Below are 17,262 nucleotides of genomic sequence, written 5' to 3'. Positions count from 1 at the left end.
CTGGGAGAGCCACAATTCCAAAGGCTTTTCATGACACCTCCTTTTTGTGTCACATTGCAAGCCCTTTGAACCATCAGGAAGATGGTTCACAGCAACAAGACAGTAACAAATATGCAACAGTATTAATGTACACATACAATTCAGAGATCCTAAGAAACAAACCCAAAAACTGTAACTGATTGCGAGCTTTCATCAGAAGGCTTTCTGATGAAAAGCATGGTTGGTCCAAAGCCAAGATATTTCTCAGAATACTTTTTCTTAGACTTTTTCCTTACGTTTTCTATCACAAAACCTGAAATAAAGATTTAGAGTTGTCTAGTTTGACCTTCTGACTACTCTGGTTTGCAGAAATGACCTGAAATACTAATTTTCAAATGTATTTCCTATTGGGTTATCTTGCCTCCTGGGGACAGCAGACCAGAGGACTGGATCCGTTTGCAGATGCCCCTCTCTCCTCTAAGCAGGACACATGTTTTGGTGGTATCAGGTCAATAAATTAAATCAGGAAACATTTTGATTCTGAAGGACCTTAAAGTTTTATTTAGAAATGAAATAGTGAAACAAAATGTTCCACTGCTTTCAGACAGTTTTTTGAATCATTTAATTCCCTGGACATTTTTCCTACTTTTTTATTCCTATTTGCAACTGAAACAAATGCTAAGCACTTTCTACAGGACCATGGATACATACTTGCAATGATATACGTTCATTAAAATATCCTAAAGAGTAAGGGGTAAGTAATTTAGAAGCAAAACATAGTGAACTGCAAAAGACATTGGCCAGTATTAATAAATATGCAGTTTAAAATAGAGGCTAAAATTACAACATCAAGCTTCATGCTGTCAGAAGATAACATAAGATTGATTGTATAGCTATCCTTCCACAGCTTTTGTTTGTCTTGGTTATAATCTGATAAAATTTCATTTTTCAGTTCTTAAAATTAGTGAGTTTGTTTCTAACCTTAGTAAAGTCAGAATTTGACCCTTTGCTTTCACTAAATCTGTGTTGTAGTTTCACTGGATGTGAAAAAATATTCTACCTAGACACAATATTTATATGTATGCATAGGCATGTACACACACAAACACACAAAACTATGTTTGCACTTGTACACAAAGAAAAAACAAAGGTATGTGAAAAGAACACCCCTTCCTTCACAATGTGCATATAAGTATTACACAGAGATAATAAGTGCAACAGTGAAACAGTTGTTTATACATTATTCTAACAATGTAGGTCTTATTTTGTTTTTATCTGATTTCTTCAAATTTATATCCCCCTCTGTGGATGCCCCTCCTGTGACCTGGGAGCTATGCTACATCTTTGAACTGTCTACCGTGTGCACTATATTCTAGTCAAGGGGAAGAAACTGAAAGGTCAAACACTGCTCCTGCTCACACCTGCCCAGAGGGACAGTGGCTCTTGCATGCAGAAAGGATGCAGAAAGCTCACTGAACTTGTGTCTATGGACAAATCACCGTACAGCTTTGGTCCTTCCTGAATGCAACAGAAGCCTCAAAGTAAGCCCCTGACTGTCAGTCCGTCCATCAATACAGTGCTCATAACTGAGTACACTGAACTGAATCTTTACCATGTTGTCATCTTAATCAAAACAGAGAAAACATAGAGTGGGATTATACAGACCTGAAACTCCATACATCTCCATCAAGGTTTAATGCACATGTGCTTTAAATCATGCCCTATTTAACACTTACAATTACACAGTTGACCAAATTCCCCCTAGAAAATGTTTCCACAGCCTCTTCTAGTCGCCTCACAGAAACCTACAGCAACATTTTTTCTTCTGTTGCAGTCATTTACTCAGCTACCTTAAAGAGAGCTCTCACATATGCCTCTGCAGCTAAAAAGTAACTCTTTGCTTAAAAAAAAAAAAAAAAAAAAAAAAAAAAAAAAAGATTTGGAAGATATACCATTGACAAATATATGCACACATTTGAAATCAAAAGAGTTTCTTTAGTTACTATGAAAAGATAATAAGCTGTGTCCTACCTATGGTGGTAATAACAGTGCCAGCAAAGAAGAAGGAACTTCCCAAGTCCCAGTGACTGATCTGAGTAGATGTGTTTCCTAAAGGTATGATTCCTGCATTTATTGCTGCCACTACTTGCTGCAAGTTTAAAAAGATTTTTGTCAATATTCATGAAACAAGGATATTAATACACATTACACAGTATTTTGATAAGTCACTTACTTAACCAAAGCAATAAACCAGCAAAGAATGGGTGTTGGGCTGTTTGAGTTTTATCACTCAGTCAGGATAGGAATTAAACTTCAGAGCACACCTGAGCATGTCAGCAGGCTGCAGAGCTGTGAGCTCTAGACCCCTAACACAAAATGAATACAAAATCCACAAAGTCCATAAAAGTCACCTTAACTAGATGACAAACACAATTATTTTAAGTGTTGTAACTATTTGGTGAATAAAATGATGCATTAGACAAAGGATTGCAAGTAAAGCTTCCCCAAATATTCCTCTATTGAGTTACGTAAGCAGATGTATTTGTTAAAACACAGTCATTTTAAAAGAAAAATTTCCATACATTATTTCGGATCAAATTAACTCCAATTAATTGAAACACTTCTGTAGAACATATGATTCAGTAATTAAAGATTTATAATTACACTTATGATTATAAAACTTCCACTATATTAATAACAAATCCAGAGTCAAGTACTAAACACGTATCTCCAAGTTTATACAACTATATACTTCATAAATGTCGTCCTTGAAAAATTCAGTTCCAGCAGCTGAAATGAACAAGCATGACATTTGTGGCATTTTCAGAGTCTTGAGAAATACAAAACATTTCTTATTTTGGCAATGTCACCTACTGTAAATTATTATCATGAAAGAGGATTCCTGTGCAGTTTTATCTCCATTGGAGGTATATACCAGCAGCATTTCAGTTAAACACTACATGTCAAGAAAAAGTATTTTTAAACTCACAATAAATATTTTAAGAAACGCAAGCTATAATTTCATTCTGAAACTTTAAAACAGGATTTATTTCATAATCATGATCATAGTAATAATAATTAGTGCTTAACAAAAGAACAACAGAGGAAGCAATCCTGCATAGCTAAAACGAACATTTTCTTTCTGCTTGGTGAGTTGTCCAAAAATTACTTTGCAGATAAAGACAGGGTAGACCAGAATGTTTTCTGTGTGGGCAGAAAACCCACTGTTTTGGTTTCTGAAACTGTTCTGAAACTGAAACCCTTTGAAACTGTTCCACTGTTTCAGAGGAAGATTGTTTTGCAGAATTATTATTATTTTGAATCATAAAATACATCAATAATTTGCTAATGAAACCATTTTTGTTTCTAAACAATGCCCGTGGAAGTTGTTGTGGACAGACATGACAAAATATCAGTGCTGGGATCACCAGGCTATCAATTTGTAGTGGTTCGATCTCAACCAAAATCCCCCGCTTCCAGTTTGCCATTGTCAAAGCTCAGATGCACAAAGCAGCCATTTCCAAATTCACAGCTGCATCTCTACAGCCATGGGGATCTTGCTGCCATTTTCAGCACCCGGGGTTGTCAACAGAAAGCAAGCTGGGGTACTTTTACATGGACTTTACACACTCTATCTTCTATACCTTCAACTGTTTTCATTTTAAAATGCTTTAAAATACCAGAAAAGCAGACATCAAAGATGTGGATTTTTCAGTCCTACTGAGGAAGGAGAAAAGGATGGGGAGAGGGAGAGGAAGAGAGTTTAATTCTCCTTTGGGTTTGCAGAATAATGCTGCTTCTACATTTGTACATTACCTACAACTTGGCAACAATAAGTACTGACAAGTGTCTACATTCCTGTAGGAAGGGACACAACAGACTAAGCCCCATGTGGAAACCAGACATTGTACTGATTTCAGAATTTACACATCACAGATATTCCTTTGACTTACAAACCCTAGTGCATTATGAAGCCTACTGAATACATTTTGAGTTTTGTTTTGTTTTTTTTTTTTCATTTTACTGAACCAAGAATTTTCACCGTATGTCCTTGTACCTGCAAATGAGAATGAGTTCTCCACTGAGGACATCATATGGTAAAGCACTGGATCAATATAATTTTATGGGACCATTCACATTTTATTGCAGTCTAGTGTACTGCATGAATGCCCTATACAGAACAATGCACCTGTTTAGGCAGTCTAACAAGACCAATTTTTATGCAGATCCAGATGTAAAATGTTTTCAGAACTTTGTATCACCACCACAAAGTTTTGAAGCCAGACTGCATCAGTGTCTTTTCTGTGAAAGATATGCTCATTGGAATTGCTCAAAGATCCATGGCATCCATGCATTTCCTAACTGCAATATACTACAATTCCAGGAAAAAAAAAAAAAAAAAAAAAAAGCAACTTAACCCAAAACTGTTCTGTTGGGTCAGTGGGTCAGACCGGACAAAACACAACATATGGCTACAAAAGACAATTAGTCATTCTGATGTCTGGTTTTAACCAACAGCTAATTTGGAAAGGATGTAGAATTAGGGCAAGTAGGAAAGTGGCTTTTTCTTCACACAGCTTCAGACCAGAAGTTTTATGGACTTTGAATGGAAGGCTGCATCTGCATCATGGTGTTAAGATTGCATTGGGTGGATCATTTTACCAAGAATTTGACTACTTTTGGAGACCTGTGGCAATCTGGGAACCAAGAAATACTGTGGCAGTGAGTTCTGCAATTTATCTGTGGATTGTTTAAAAAAGCACTTCCTTTTTGAGATTAGTATGTGCTTCCTCATAATAAAGTTCTTATATTATGAGAAACATTTCAACAGAAATTTCTTATTTGTCTACTCCAATACATTCATGATCTTGTAGACCCATCAGCTGCCTCTTTTCCAAGTTAAAGGCTCTTTCTTATTAAGTAATGTATTTACCTATTTAAATAAACCTGTTAAATATTGTACATCAGTATTTCTTTATTGCCAGTATTCTCATTGACCTTCTTTGTACCTTTACTGATTTACCTTAAGCATTATTTTAAATACAATTTTAGTCAGAAAGGGCCAGATGATGCTTTCTTTATCATCTGGTTATTAAGTTTCCAAATACACACTATAATGCTTTCTTCTCTGTGGTTGCCATGTTTGGGAGAAGCTAGTCTTAAATATTACATTACATTCCTTCAGAGCTGTCCGTAAGTCTTCCTTACTAACAAGGAAGGATGACAGGCCTAAAAGCAGCAAAGTCGCAGGTTTACTGTGATCAATAACAACATCTCATAAAGTCTTTGAATGTTGCCTCTGGATTTCACTGGGAGGGTAAATTCATCTTAAATTCTTTGGATCAGCAGTTATCTTTCCTCCTTAGTTTGGTCAGTGCCGGTTAACAGGTCCTCATCTAAGACTATTCCTAACCAAAATACTAAGAGAAAATAATATATATGACAATTCCTAACATACATGCATTTCAGGGCAATATCTGCAAAGCAGATATTTCTTTTTGATCATCTCCACTATACAAAGGTACAAATGTAGCACAGAATAAAAACTCAGTCTTGTGCCAGTGTTTTCTGCCAACTTCATCAAGAGCCGGGATCTCACCCTCTATGATTAAAAAGCATGTTGTTATTCATTGTTAGTGCTCTTAGGTCCACTTTTCTCTGTCACTTTATTCTTGATCTTCAGCCTTATTTATTGACTGATGCTTTACTACAAGAGCAAACACAACCATTTCATTTGTCACAAGTTTGGCATGACTTTCCTTCTTTTTATAACCTTTTTTTCTGTCTTCTGAGCCCTTTGGAATATCCTAAATTATAAAATACCATTATTAACTCTGTGCATTTTCAATCCTAAAAGAGTCAAAATCATGAAAACTCTGTATAATCTTCACATTTATTGTAGGTTGTAGCTGATAAAGGCTTTGTGCTATCTTAACATTGGAATTTCTTGGCTTCTAAAAAAAGTACAACAATACAGTTAATTGACAGCCTTAGAGGGAATTTTTCTAGTTTTTCTTATTAGTATTCCATGTACAAACTAAATTCCGGCTTAAACCTCAGTTCCACTTCAATACTACAGAACCACTCACCACTAGAATAGGAATGTGGATTGTTTCCATTCTTAAACCATGTAGATTATTTCACTTGTCTTGCCTTCTTTGAGTGTATTTGTTTATCTCTTTTGTATGAGATCACTGAGGACTGTGCAGAGGAGGGATCACCCTGCAGACAGCATCCAATCATGGTCTGTCTCTATGTGAAATAGTTTTAATAATATTATTACGTCTGTTCAGTAAAAATACTAGGTTTTTGACTACTTGCTTTTTACTTGTCTTTATAATGGTGAAATTTGGGGCTCTTTTGAAAGAAATAACATTTTCAAATATCTAAAAACTTTAGGAACTTAATTCTCTCTCTCTCTCTCTCTCTCTCTTTTTTTTTTTTTTTTTTTTTTTTTTTTTTTTAAGTCACTAGGACCCTTAGGCTAGCTCTGTGATGTATTTTAGGCATAGGCATAAGCTTTGTTCAGGTCCTAAGTTGAACTACAGCCAGACTACCTGGTTTTGCACCTCTAACCAGGAATAAGCCTCAGTAGAGCATCAGTGAAAAGAGGCAGAGATGTTTGAGCACAGAATGGGTGGGCCAGGCATTACTTGTGTTACTTTTAAAAACAGGACCTGAGTTCCAAAAACATAAACACTGCATTCACCCTGTTTCCAAGAACACGGGGAAAACAGGAGTGACAACATAAAATCTCATTTTAATTCAATGTCAGTTATTCATTTCCTATATAATTTAGAAACAGTTTCCGGTAAATATATTGTGCAGTTTTGGTTTATCACATCTCTGTGTTCACGCAGATAGCTGTCTGAAGATGCCATGCTGAGCTACCCTTGCAGTTTATCACACAAAACAGCCTTTGAAAAAGCAGTTTTTTGTGTGTGTTTTTTTTCTTTTTTTTTTTTTTTTTTTTTTTGATTTGGGTTTTGGTTTTTGTTTTGTTTTTTTTTTGGGGGGGAGGAGGAAGAAGAAAAAAAAATGATAATTCCAATTCTCCTAGGTCAGGGATTTCAACCTTTGTTCCTCTGACCCTGCAAGGAGTCAACAGAGATGAAAGACAAAAGCAAGCCTGTTGATGACAGAGCTGCATCCACTACTCTGGGGTCCACATTGCCACAGGACAAATACATAGAGGTTTATAAACTGATGAGAATAGCCTCTGGTAGTCATCCACTTTCTAATCTACAGAAGAGGCAGAAATGAGCATATGTCAAACCAGCCGCCCCTTCTCATCTTCTTCTCCACCAGGCTCTGAATGCATGCTTTTGTACCATACTGCAGTCACTTCACTTTTCTGAAATGATGTAACACAACATTTCATTACTCTCAGCTTTTCTATCCAAAGATTAAAATAGATTCACCTTAAATTATGCTGCTGATAAAAAAATGCAGCGTGTTCTGTTACCCACCTTGTCAGGAGTTAGCTTGTGCTTCCTGGCAATCAATTAACAAGTGATGTCAAAAAGTCAGAGATGCCTCAAAGTTTTTGGAAACTTTGTTCTCCACCTTTGTTGTCCTGCTGCAATTTTGACAAGAGCTCTCCCTCTCTCTTCAGTGTAGCTGCATACCGCATGCTGCCCAGCTACTGCATGGGTCCTACCTTCGTACTTTGGTTTACAGAGAATGGAAATCCCAGTTCTGTGTTCAGAGGCACACTAGGATGATTTTAACACTTATCAAATGACTCCCTGGACTCCCAAAGCACATGCTTTAGAGCTTTACTGTTGAAAGAGACTGCAATGATGTTTGCATTGTATTTCTGTGACTGCATGTACTTCTTTTTCATTTGTATAACTTATGATTGTAATCTATACTACCAGCTAATACCCAGCATGCCATAGAACACTTCTCATTCAATGTTCACAATCTACTTGAACTAAAAATATATAGAAACGTATTGAAAAACATGTATATTTCTAACTATATATTAAAAACTGTGTGTATATAAATTTTGTGTGTGCTTACATGCATATATATACATATGTATAGACACACATCTAGGTAAGAGGGCTTTTCTTTGCTTCTTGAGCTTCTTGAGACGGGAAGAATTATTCAGACAGCTGCTCAGGAAAATTGACTTACCAATGAGTCATAGCTGCCACCCTTCTAAGACAAAAGCTGTCATTCAGATGCACTCAAGCTAGCTAGGTTCTTGGTCCTGTAAAACTGTTCATCTGAAGTAAATATATCATGTAAGAGCCAAAACGCCAGCAGCAAGGAAAAAAAAAAAAAAAAAAGTTAGAACCCCCTCTCCTTGAACAGAGAAATGAAAAGGATAGTTAGAATTTATTTATTATTCTCCCAAAAGTCTGTATTGATTTTATGCGCATGAAGGGTAAAGAGCATGTGCATAAAAAAAATCACTTTTGGTTTAACCACCATGAAGAAAATAACTACAGAAGAGGGACTTGTACTGACAGTGTGCTATGATGGGAATGGTCCCAGGCAACAGAAAGTTTGGCAAAAAATCCCTCTCTCCCTGTGCTGAGACAGAAGAGGGGACTTCTGAGAGGGGAGGGTAAAGAGCCAGGACTACCTCTATACTTCAAAATAAGAATACACAAGCTCACCTGCTTTGATGGGCAGACTCCTTACTAAGGACAGACACTTGCACAGGGTAACAACACAGCCTACAGTTCCTGCACTTCATGTTTTCACTGCTTTAAATGTCATGCATTGCATGTTGCTTCACAAACAGCATTAACAGGCAGCTCTGTGACTGGTGTTTGCAATTTGTTGTAAGCTTCAAGTCTGAAATGTAGCAGCACGACTTTGTACATTAAAAAAAATGATGCAACAGTATTTTGGATCCCCAGATAAATAAATCAAATACACTGCAGCATCAATTTCTTTTATGCTGGTCTGTCAGTCTTTTCAAGGATCTAAGGTTTATGAAGTACAAACACCTGTTGCTTGCAGACTAGGATCTAGACCAAGACGGGATAGTTCATGTTCCTTTTGGGGGAAGCTGGAAGGAATTGCAAAAGGGAGAATCTAAGCTGGTCTCAGCTGGGAAGGGACTGAGTTGGTACATGGCAAACTGCCTCAAAAAGTTCCAAAAAGTTCCTCAGAAAGATCACAGGAATGAGAATGTCTATCAACATTGCAATTCGAAGAATGGATAAAATTTCATTCAAGTTGAATAGGCTTAGCCAATACATTTTAAATTTATATTAAATAAAATAAAATAAATAAAATATATTAAATAAATAAATTTATATTTAAATGTCAGATTTGCCTGAAAACAAAATCTTTACATATCTGTGACTTTTTGCCTGAAAACAAAATCTTTACATAACTGTGACTTGTTATTTCCAAAAATGAGAGAGCAAGCTCAAAAAGCTTCTAATCTCTGGGAGAGAAAGAAGGGCTTGCACTTCTTTATTTTAACTCTGAGAGGCTGTGGTTCAAGGAGCTTATCTGGCTGAAATAAAACAACTTCCTTCTGAGGATGCAGCAAAATTAGTTTCTTAGGGCTAAGATGCAAGTTGTAAAAAACCCTATGGAAAAAAAATATAATTTCAGCTAATGGTGGAGGTTAACAATAATGAAAAATACATCCAAGCTACTTCAATCTACTGAAACAAAGTCATAGAAAATACATATTTTGAAGTAAAACATTTTTAACAAGTAATTACGTCAGAAGACATGATGACATTCTGGTGATACAAGTTTGGTGAAAGAATTGCAGGAATGTAGGTCCCATGACATTCATAACTGTATCAGGCTTTCCTCAAGAGAGATAAAGAGAAAAAAAAATAAAAAATCTTTCCTCCAGAGAGATAAATAGAAAACACATTTTAGTCTTGTTCACAACCCAAAAGATGAGTGCAAAGTAATGGGAGAATTTAGCCCTTGCAAACACAGAACTCAAAGAGGCAAGGCACATGACTGTGGACCCTGAGAGCTTTCTTCTCATGTTAACCACAAAGCCATGCAGAACCCAAGGAGATCAACTGGTGTGATCAAGATCAATTCAGCTAATCTTGACGGTTCATTAATTCTTTTTTTCTTTTAAATATAAGTGCATTTTTGTACGCATTCAGTTTCCAGAGGAAGCCACATACTCTAAAAGGGGCTGGATAAAATCTCTATAAAGTCCTTTACTGCAGGGACAGCTTGGTGCAGCACCATGAAAACTTGCTCAGATTTTGAATCAAGGTTTATAAAACAAGAGTTACCACAAACAGCACTTGGAACACATTAAAAGATTGTGTTGTTTATTCTGATATTAATTTTTCCACTTGTTGGGGTCTTCAGAATGAACATATTTGAAGGAATTTTCTGCTAAAAGAACCAAAAATTAGATATGTTCTGTTAGTTAGTTTCAGTTTTTACTTTAACAATCTTTATTAAGTTTCATAAGTAAGTTACTAAGATAACTAAAATAATTCACACCAGTTTGCTAGGACACTTCAGATATTTAAAATAATTTAACTGAGATTTCTTTTATTTCCAATTTTTGTACAATAATACACTAAACATCTTGATGCTTGGGGAGTAAAAGGACTTTCTTTTCATTTTGGTTTATAAAGGCAAACCCTAAAACAGATAACAGCTGAGTAATACATAATTAGGTGTTATTTATATAAAAAGCTCTTCTCTCTCCCTCTCCCTCTTTTTTTTAATCAGCTTTCTCTTTGGCAGGAGGACAAATACTCGTCTCTCATTGCCAAGACAGCCCACAATACACAATGCTGGTCACATCCTAACATGATGTGCATGTATACAGCATGAATACAGCAGGAGATCTTTCTGGGTACCTGACAATACTTTGTGCATCTGAGCTTGGAAACTGCCTCCGACATTTTCAAAACTTTTCTGGCAAGTTTAGCGGAGGGAATAGTCGACACACTAAAGGAGAAATGAAGCTGGAATAAAATAATTAGATATTCAAGTGCTCTAATTAGAGATTATTTTTTTTCATTCTCTAATTCTTATTGTTCCTTGGATTACTCCCAGGTTTCTATCAGCTTCTGTCAACAAAAAACTCACTAGTGGAGAAAAAAAAAAGTTCCAATGGAGATGTAAAAAATCCCTACCATGAGGAAAGATCGGGTTTTTTGTTTGTTTGTTTGTTTTGTTTCTGTAGTTGTTGCTTTGTTTTTTGTTTGTTTGTTTTCCTTTCTCATATACATGAAATCCAGACAGACTGACTACCTCTGCTCTTTTATTTTGTCATCTGCATGGCATGTCAGGGTCAAGCCGAGCACAGGCATGGACAGAGAAAACAAAAAAACAAACAAACAAACAAAATCCATGAAAATTGACAAGAGTTCTTCTTCTTATAGCAGAAATAGTAGCAAAGTCTCTGGCCACACCCCCTTCCACAGCTTTATAATGTGTGAGATATTATACACAACTTTCACCAAACACTTCCTCATCTGTTAAAAACCAAGACCCTTTCAAGACCTTCCAGCCGAAACTTTAGTAACGCAAGTTTGACATGAGACCACACACAGTTAGCTGGGCTGTTGCATCCTCATCAGACTCACCCAGACAGCATTTGTATGTTCACAAGTTTCCATGATGGGGGATTTCTTTAGCTGTAGATCATGGGTACACCAGCACTTAACGCTGTGCACTGCCAAGCTCAGCATTGGTGTGTAGAGCACACAGTGATCCACTTAATATTGTTGTTAATACTTGCTTCAGGCTACAGAAAAGAGAGTTGAAGTTGCCTGAAAAAAATGGGCTCTTGGGTGCAAAGAAACCCTCTGCATGACTTGCACACATATGAAGGTTGGTGCTAAATAGCAGTGCTTGTGGAATATCAAAAAAATGGTTTCTGGAATCAGGCCTCAAGGTCATGCATTGCTGTTGTTCATTTCAGGTGTATTTTATTGAGGTGAGGCAACAAGGAACTGAAGTAGTGAGCACTGAAAGAGATTTGCAGCACCAGAGCATGGAGGTCAGCAATGGAGAAGGTCATGAAGACCACCTCTTCGTCAGCACACACACAATGCTGCAGGACTAGGCTGACCTCCCAGAAGTTACGAAGAAAACACAGGTCATTTTTCTGAGGCAGATGAGGTTGCTTGGCTGTCATCAGCAGGGCACTCTATTTCATTCACTTTACATGATCTCTGCACTGCATAGCAACTCTCCATCACCCCTGGCTTCACATGTATATCAGATATATAAAGTATATAAAAATATAATTCCCACTGAGCACACCTAGAGGATCCACACAATCAATGTGAAAATGTTTAGTTTCAGGAATTCAGAACCTGAGAAATAAAGCTCTGTGTGTTGAAAACTTATCAGTAGCATATACAGTTTTGCCAGGAAGGCTTTTTGTGACTAGTGAGAGAAAACAAGACTGAAAGACAGCAAAAATTCCCTGACCTGTGTACATTGCTAGAAGCTAACAACTTTGTGTGTTGTAGTCAGCTCTTGGGCAAATCAAGATTTTATCAATAGACGATGGAACTAGCACCTGTGTGCTAGTGAATTGGACTTTTCCACTTGCACAAATGAATTTGGTTAAATTTGTGTTCTCAGGCTAGTCTTTCCAACTTGCTCACCTGACTGAACCACCACACAATGTACTGTCAGTTAGGAGTCAATGGGATGGTCAAGACTGCTTGAGAGTAAGGGTTAAATGGCAGACCCAAAACTGTAAATATTGAAAATGCCTTGCATGATAAGCACCTTGAGCAAAGACTAGAACAAACAAGAGCCAAACCAGTTTCTGAATTCCCAGAACATTAAGTTCAAAAGGAAAATTTTATAATGAATTTCATTATAGTTTGACTCAATGTAAACACTTGATTAAAGAAGACATTATAGTCTGTAAGCTCTGTAATTTTCTTCACACACACTAAGCATTCCAGCTTCCTACTGCGCTAGAACGTATTAATTTTCAGTTTGGTATCTTTCAGTGAATTCTTAAATATCATTTACTTTTTCCTTACACGCACTATTTAGTTTTATTCATACAGACATCCAATGGAAACTGAAGAAACACTGCATTATATTGTACTAACAGTCAGACATAAGCCCAGAGAGACAAAACACTTTCCAATAATTTAGCTTTTGTGACAAAGTGGGAAGAAATTTGACCCCATGGTTAGGGTAGCTGGAGAAAAATTTATTTGAGATGCTGCTTTTCCACAGATTTCCTATTTAGTTTGGGCAAGCCACTTAATTCCAGATCCTTAAACAACTTGATGTAATCCTTTATCACTTATTCCGCAGAAAGAAAGGCAGTTACATGTACTTGTACGACTTGGCCTTGGCTCACTTTTGCCTCTGTCCTCCCCATATAAGGGGGGAACCACAGCACCTTCCTACCTCCATGCCCTGGTCTTCACAGTGCTGAGAAGGGGTCTGATCAGCAGAAAGGAACAAGGAGGAATTAAGTTTCTACATTTAGCCAGCCAACAAGCACAGCAAATTCTCCCCACAAGCACCAACTCGTATTCACGTGCTGTGGGTGGCTGCATCACCTGCCATGCTCCAAAAGCCTTTGTTTTTTCTGGTCACGCCAAGATTGCTAGCTAGAAGGGAACTAATTCTGATATGGGTATCTGTGCACTGATAGCTGTGCTGAAGCTGTCATTTATTTTACACAGCACATCAAATGGGCTTTGAATGCTGATTAAGTGATTTTCTACTACCAGTCTGTGCTTCTGGGTAGGGAATCATAAATGCTTAAATATCTAAATACTCCAGTGCAAATTTCAACTTTTTTTTTTTGCCTTCAGGACCATCTCGTAGATGATGTAAGATAATATTGCTTCCATATTTCTATTTTTATCTTCAAAAGTACAGGATCTGACCTAAAAAATTTATATGGGATATTTATACTAGCTACAAGAGATTATTTTTAATCAGAATGTGTGTGTATCTCTTTGAAAGATTAGCTCACATTCTGCTGGTAAAAACGCTGACACATATTTATTACATAGCATCAAAATTGTACAGATCGACAGCACCTCCTCAGGCATGCCTAGTTGGGATGAATGGAGATAGGAATTGCTGAATAGTCATTTTAAAGGGTTCCACTTTTGGAATAATTCTGAGGGAAAAGGAAAAGGGGGGGGGGGGCAGAAATCACAAACTGCAAGGCATTTTCCTAGTTTGCCTTCAAAATTTAGAAGTGGTGTGTCATAAAAATAACTCAGTAAACCAGAGCTTTGTATTTGAAGCTGCAAAAAAACAGGTGTCCGTGTCAATGCCATGCTCAAGGCAGGTTGGTCTAGGTAGCTAAAATAAAATTCTAAGCTCTCGGCCAGATCTGCTGTTAAAATCCACCTCCAGAAGGCCCTGCTGCCCATGCCACGGGCCAGCTCTGGAGCCTGCTCTACCCATGGCACACGGATGCCCCCCACCCTCTTCTGCTCGTCCCCTTCCCACCCCCAGCCCCACAGCCCCAGATGGCCCCGCGGTTTCTGTGAATGAAAAGATCAATCCCTGCCAGCTCTTGGCTGTTCACCCCAGCCTCCCACTCCCAGAAGTGACATTTTTGGCAGCCCCTTGCTGTTCCCCGCAGTGCTGCTGGATAGCCATAAGAATACAGGCACATGGGATTTAACTTGGAAAGGGCCTCACGAGGCTCTGAATCTGTTTCTGTGCTACTGCAAATAAGTATTTCCTATGGTTCTAAGCCAGGTGACCTGCAAGGGTAAAGTCATGTTATTAGGAACACACTGATTTACATCAGCTGGGGATGCACCTTTAAGAAGCACAGAAAATTGAGATTTAAGATCAAAATAGCAAGTGCATGGTGCTTTCCTGTACTTAAAACAAAATCAATAAAAAGAAGCATACAGCTGGAAGGAAAGCTAGCTTGATACAATCACGGTAAATTAGAACTCCTTTAAGGCAATGGATGGTGTATTTTCTTCTTCAGAATTGGGCTTCTCAGATATTGACAGACCTAGTAAGGCACAAATCAATATATCAACTCCTTTGTGAACTATTAATTATATATATTGCTGATGAATAATCATTTAATTACCATAATGGGTGGCTTCAATGAAAAGGCTGTCTACTGAGTGCACTGGACCTAAAAATAGCAGTAGATTTTCCACCACGAGGCTTTGCGTGGAAATGCTATTGCTCAACTTCTGGCCTCACCACTTGTTACATTGCATGGCCAATACGGAGCTCGGCTAAGACAGCTCTCCCCCTGTATGCCAGCAGTGCTGCCATACATTATTTGTCCCTCTAAGGCAGGGCGACAAAGGTGTCGTATGGATTACCTGAATCAGTTCATCAAGCTCTGTTGCATTCACACAGGAATGCTGAGACACAAACGTCTGCTTCTGAATCACAATGGTGGTTTTCTGGGAGGTTTCATGAGGTTGCTCCAGGGCTTTAAACACTGTCGCTCCAATTATTAAATACACGACCACCACCAGAAAAATTGTTGAGACTGTCTTCCATTTCATAACATTAATAGCTGAATCGCTTTCCTCCCGTGAAGTGAGCACGGTAGGCTTGGTAGAAAATGATAATCTTGGTTTGGAGTTCTGAGTGGCCGATTTGGGATCCAGCAAGTCAGGTGCCGCCACTAACAAAACAGAAAAAGAAAGTTAATTTTTACAGGGCTGGTCAACGTGTGTTAACAGAGCTTCCTTCTTGCCAAGAGATTACAGAAATTCTACTGCTTCCAAGTGGAATTCTTACATAGTGGAATCTTTCCCTTAAATCCCATGCCGCCTTACAACAAAACTGCTGCTCGGGGAAGTGTTATCTGTTTACACTCACACCCACATTTGCAACATTTTCTCTGTGTGTGTCCCTTTACGATACATGATCACTTCCAAAAGGCAGGATTCCCCCTATTTGCGTATTTGTGTAAGGTGGCATTTTGCTGCAGAGATTCTTTATGTCCACCACTGCCTTAAGCACTGCTAAGCAGCTTTCCAGCTGTATTTCCTTGGCATTACAGAAGTAGCAGAAAAATGCAAAGCCGTCTTTCTCTTACCTATTCTACCCTGTGCTCCGACAAACGCTCTCTTACAACAGTTGCACGATCACTTTGCAACTCCCCAGACGCAGCCATAAAAACAATGCGCTCTTCATCATACCGCTCCTAAAGCGTTAATTGCGTATCGATCAAACCCTTCGGAAAATACCAGTCAAACACGTGCACTTACTGGAAAAGTCACCCATTTGTTAAAGCGGGTATTTTTATTTACAGCTACGAAAACCCACAGGGTTAGGAAACGAGCAGCTGAGCGCGTTATCAAGTGTCTCCATAACTCATGTGACTGCCAGCAACTACGCGGGCAATGGAAAAAAAAAAAAATCCACCACATCAAGTGCAGGTAAAGGTCTCCTGCGGGATGATGGCCGCAGCAGTTGACTGCAGAAGCTATATTTAATTTGTCTTGAATTACAAGTACACGCTGAATGGCCGCAGCACAGCTCCCAGCTGCCGGGGGGGTGGAAGCCCAGCTGTGGAGGCAGAGCGGAGCCCCCCCGGTTGGCAGAGCCGGGACCCAATGGCCCCGCAGGGGCACCCCGGGCACCTGCTGTGGCGGGGGGCAGAGGATGGGGCGGGGGGGGAGCATCTATCCCCGACCCCCGGCCAAAGTGGGGGGTCCTGGGCACCCCCGCATCCCTCTCACCCCCTTCGGGGCCGGCTCAACACGACCCCCCTCCCAGCCGGGGGCCGGGCGCGGCGCCCCCCTTGCACACACCTGTCCGCACCGCGCTGCGCACCCCCGGCCTCACCCTCCCGCACCCCTCACCGTGCCCGGGGGCGACCCTCCGAGCCCCCCGCGGATGGGGGCTGCGGTGGGGAAGAAGGGGGGGTCCGGGGCTGCCCCCTCCCCTCCCGGCCGGCCCCACCGAGCCGCGGCGGCGAACAAAGGAGCGGGCACCGGGCATCGCCGCCCCCTCCCCGCGGCCGGTGCAATGCGCCGGGGGACCCCCGCCGGGATGCTCCGGAGACGGGAAGGGGATGGAAGGGAAGGGAAAAAGGAAAGGAAGAAGGGCAGGGCAGGCGGCCAGGCAAGGTGGAGAGGGGCGCGGGGAGGCAGGGGCGCACGCAGCATCCGCAGGGCTGGCAGCGGGGAGGGAGGCACGCCATTGTGCTCCTACTCACTTCTTATTTACCGACCCGCTGCCCTCTCCTCGCTCCACGGGCGGGCATCTTCTCGGGGCTCGAGCGGGTGCAGTCGGAGCCGGTTAAAGAGGCAGGAGAAGAAGCAGGAGAAGAAGGCAGAGAGGAGGAGGAGGAGGCTGGCGGGTGGGTCCGGAGCGCAG

At 39.7% G+C, this 17,262-nt stretch overlaps 1 protein-coding gene across 1 annotated transcript in view; it reads right to left on the bottom strand.

The window, feature by feature from the left end:
* KCNK2 (potassium two pore domain channel subfamily K member 2) overlaps window positions 1-17,262 on the bottom strand; it is a gene marked incomplete at its 5' end in the record, with an annotated part of 106,008 nt that overhangs the window by 61,344 nt on the left and 27,402 nt on the right. Inside the window, 2 exons of the mRNA XM_082757744.1 lie at window positions 2,011-2,128; window positions 15,249-15,559. Of these exons, the coding sequence (XP_082613870.1) occupies window positions 2,011-2,128; window positions 15,249-15,559 (429 nt within the window). The remainder of the gene's footprint in view (window positions 1-2,010; window positions 2,129-15,248; window positions 15,560-17,262) is intronic.

The sequence above is a fragment of the Aythya marila genome (assembly GCF_965140915.1).
Source record: "Aythya marila genome assembly, chromosome: 3".
Taxonomy (NCBI): domain Eukaryota; kingdom Metazoa; phylum Chordata; class Aves; order Anseriformes; family Anatidae; genus Aythya; species Aythya marila.
This window is presented reverse-complemented; position numbering and strand designations above follow the sequence as displayed.